Below are 3,008 nucleotides of genomic sequence, written 5' to 3' on the forward strand. Positions count from 1 at the left end.
GGTGCCGGAGAAGCACGAGTACTGGACAATGTACTTCGACGGGTCGCTAATGAAAGCTTGTGCCAGAGCAAACCTAGTCTTTATCTCCCTCCTTGGTGTACACATGAGGTACATGATCTGCCTCCATTTTCCTGCGTCCAACAACGTTGCCAAGTACGAGGCTTTTCTCAATGGGCTTCATATCGCCATCGAGCTGGGCATCCGACGGCTGGACATCCGAGGCGACTCCTAGTTAGTCGTCGAACTGACTCCTAGTTAGTCGTCGAACAAGTGAGTGGAGCTGCCACGATCCCAAAATGATGGCATACTGCAACACGGTCCGCCAGCTCGAGGACAAGTTTGATGGTCTCGAGCTCAACCACGTCATGAGACGCTTCAACGAGGCAGCTGATGAGCTGGCAAAGGCGGCGTCCGGCCAGGGACTAGTCCCCGCCGGTGTCTTTATCAGCAACCAGCATAAGCCCTCGATCCGCTATGAGGAGTCAAAGGAGGTTGGCAACACATCACCTATCCCAAACTCGGAGGCCGACCCCTCCGATCCTGAGGTTATGGAAATCGATGCAAATCCAGCAGAGGGGCCCGACCCCCTGCCTGACTGGAGAGCCCCGTACCTCGATTACCTCATTCGCAAGTTGCTCCCGATAGACAACACAGAGGCGCGAAGGATCGCCTGTTGCGCCAAATCCTTCATCATCATCGATTGGGAGCTCTACAAGCAGAGCCATATCGGCATCCTGCAGCGCTACATCCCAATCGAACAAGGAAAGGCGCTACTCCAAGACATCCACGCTGGAGCCTGCGGCCACCACGCCACACCAAGAACCCTCATTGGGAACATCTTCCGACCAGGCTTCTACTGGCCGACGGCGGTCGCCGATGCCACCCGTGTGGTGTGCACCTGCGAAGGGTGCCAATTCTTCGCGCGACAAACTCACCTGCCTGCCTAGTCACTCCAGACCATCCCCATCACATGGCCCTTCGTGGTCTGGGGTCTAGACCCCATTGGGCCCTTCAAGAAAGCGCCCGGTGGCTTCACCCACCTGCTGGTCGCCGTCGACAAATTCATGAAGTGGATCGAGGCTCGACCGATCATGTAGATCAAGTTCGAGCAGGCGGTGCAATTCTTCACCGACATCGTCCACCGCTTCAGAGTCCCCAACTCTGTCATCATGGATAACGGCACGCAGTTCACCAGGAAGAAATTCCTCATGTTCTGCGATGATCACCACATCCGAGTGGACTGGTCGGCCATAGCGCATCCCCGCACGAACGGACAAGTTGAGTAGGCTAACGGCATGATACTCCAGGGTCTCAAGCCATGGATCTTTGACCGCCTCAACAAGTTCAGCAGCCGATGGGTTGTGGAACTCCCCGCGATCCTATGGAGCTTGAGGACGACCCCCAGCAGGGCCACCGGCTTCACGCCATTCTTCATGGTCTATGGGTCCGAGGCAATCCTCCCCACAGATTTGGAGTATGGGTCGCTAAGGGTCAGAGCATACGACGAGCAAGAGAACCAAGCATCCCTCGTGGATGCACAAGACCAGCTAGACGAGGCACGAGACGTAGCTCTGCTGCACTCGGCCAGGTACCAGCAGGCCTTACGACGGTACCACAGTCGTAAGGTAATGGGTCGGGCCTTCAGCGTCGGCGACTTGGTGCTCCGCCTCATTCAAGACAACAGAGGTCGGCACAAGCTGACCCCTCCATGGGAAGGTCCTTTCATCATCGCACAAGTACTGCGACCGGGCACATACGAGCTAGCAACCCCCAATGGGCAGATCTTCACCAACGCATGGAACATCAAACAGCTAAGACATTTCTACCCTTAGCCATTATTTCCAAGCTTGTACATGCATACTTCCGTCATCTTTTAGTTTGTGAAAAAAGGGTTGTTTTGACTTGCCTTCGCTAAAGTTTCATCACAAGCTTAGGGATACCCGACCCTAGCTCTGCCCCAGGGTCGCATATCCCTCGGGGGCTGTCAAGGGCTCCAGCCCAAGACACTTGGCATCTTCTCAAAACACCATTTTTTCCAAACTGACCCTCTTCCTAAACGTTTGGGCGTGAAAAGAAAGGAGTGCACAAACGGTGCTCGGGCAAGACCGATCGGACTGCGAGAAACCTATGCCCCAGCGGCTATGGTGCCTCTGCTCATCGGCACTTCCCGACGTGTCCGACTCGCGCTCTGAACTTTCCAAATCCAAAAAGTAGAAAGAGGATCGAAAAGTTTTTCAAGAAAATTGCATAAATAGAAAGGCCTCTCCGGCCATCACAAAAGCAAGTTTGAAATTTCCTAACTTATTTACATGTTTTTGGGCCGCTTGGCCCGATACAGTTAGCTCATTCCTGGGTCCTCCGGTGGGATGGCCTCATCCTCCAGGAGCTGCGCCAAGGCCTCTGCTGGATTGAGCACCGACGCATCGGTCTCGTCCAGCTCGGCCTCGAAGTAGCCGGAGGTGTACCCCCCACCCATCGCGTCGAAGTTGATGTTGGAGTAGTGAGAGCCGAAGACGCCGAAGGCCCGCCTCACTCCGACATGGAGTGCCTCCCGAGCGATCTCACGGGCCCGTTGGTACGTCCCGAGGACACGAGCCACCAGCGTGCTCGTCCCCTCCTCTTGGACCACACTAAGGTCCTCACAGACGATGCAGACGGCGTCCCGCAGTTTGGCGTGCTCAGCGCGCTCCGCATCGACAGCATCTTTCAGCCGTGCGAGGTCGCCCTCAAGGCCTGTCCAAAAAAGCCCGCCAAGTTAGAAACTAGAGCAACGCTACAAGCAAGAGGACAATGAAATCCTTACCCTCAGATTAGGCTCTCAGCAGACATTCCCGATTGACCCCTTGGGACACAGTGGTCTCAAGCCCCTGCATCTGCGACTGGAGCTGACTGACCTCCGCCCCAAGGTCGGCCGCCATCTTCTCGCCCTCAGCCTTCCAGCCCGCGTAGAGGTCACGCTCCTACCGAGCCGTGTGTCACTCGTGTCGGATGTGCTCAACGGTTTTCTG

At 55.9% G+C, this 3,008-nt stretch overlaps 1 protein-coding gene across 1 annotated transcript; it reads left to right on the forward strand.

The window, feature by feature from the left end:
• Positions 1-296: 296 nt before the first annotated feature.
• Positions 297-947, forward strand: LOC101770904. Its single transcript, XM_004977649.1, has one exon. The coding sequence runs from the start codon at positions 297-299 to the stop codon at positions 945-947; it is 651 nt and encodes a 216-aa protein (XP_004977706.1).
• Positions 948-3,008: the final 2,061 nt, after the last annotated feature.

This window comes from Setaria italica, chromosome VII (genome assembly GCF_000263155.2).
Source record: "Setaria italica strain Yugu1 chromosome VII, Setaria_italica_v2.0, whole genome shotgun sequence".
Lineage (NCBI taxonomy): Eukaryota > Viridiplantae > Streptophyta > Magnoliopsida > Poales > Poaceae > Setaria > Setaria italica.

Coding starts and splice junctions, on each gene's coding strand:
- LOC101770904 (XM_004977649.1), top strand. CDS start 297: ATGATGGCATACTGCAACACGGTCCGCCAGCTCGAGGACAAGTTTGAT.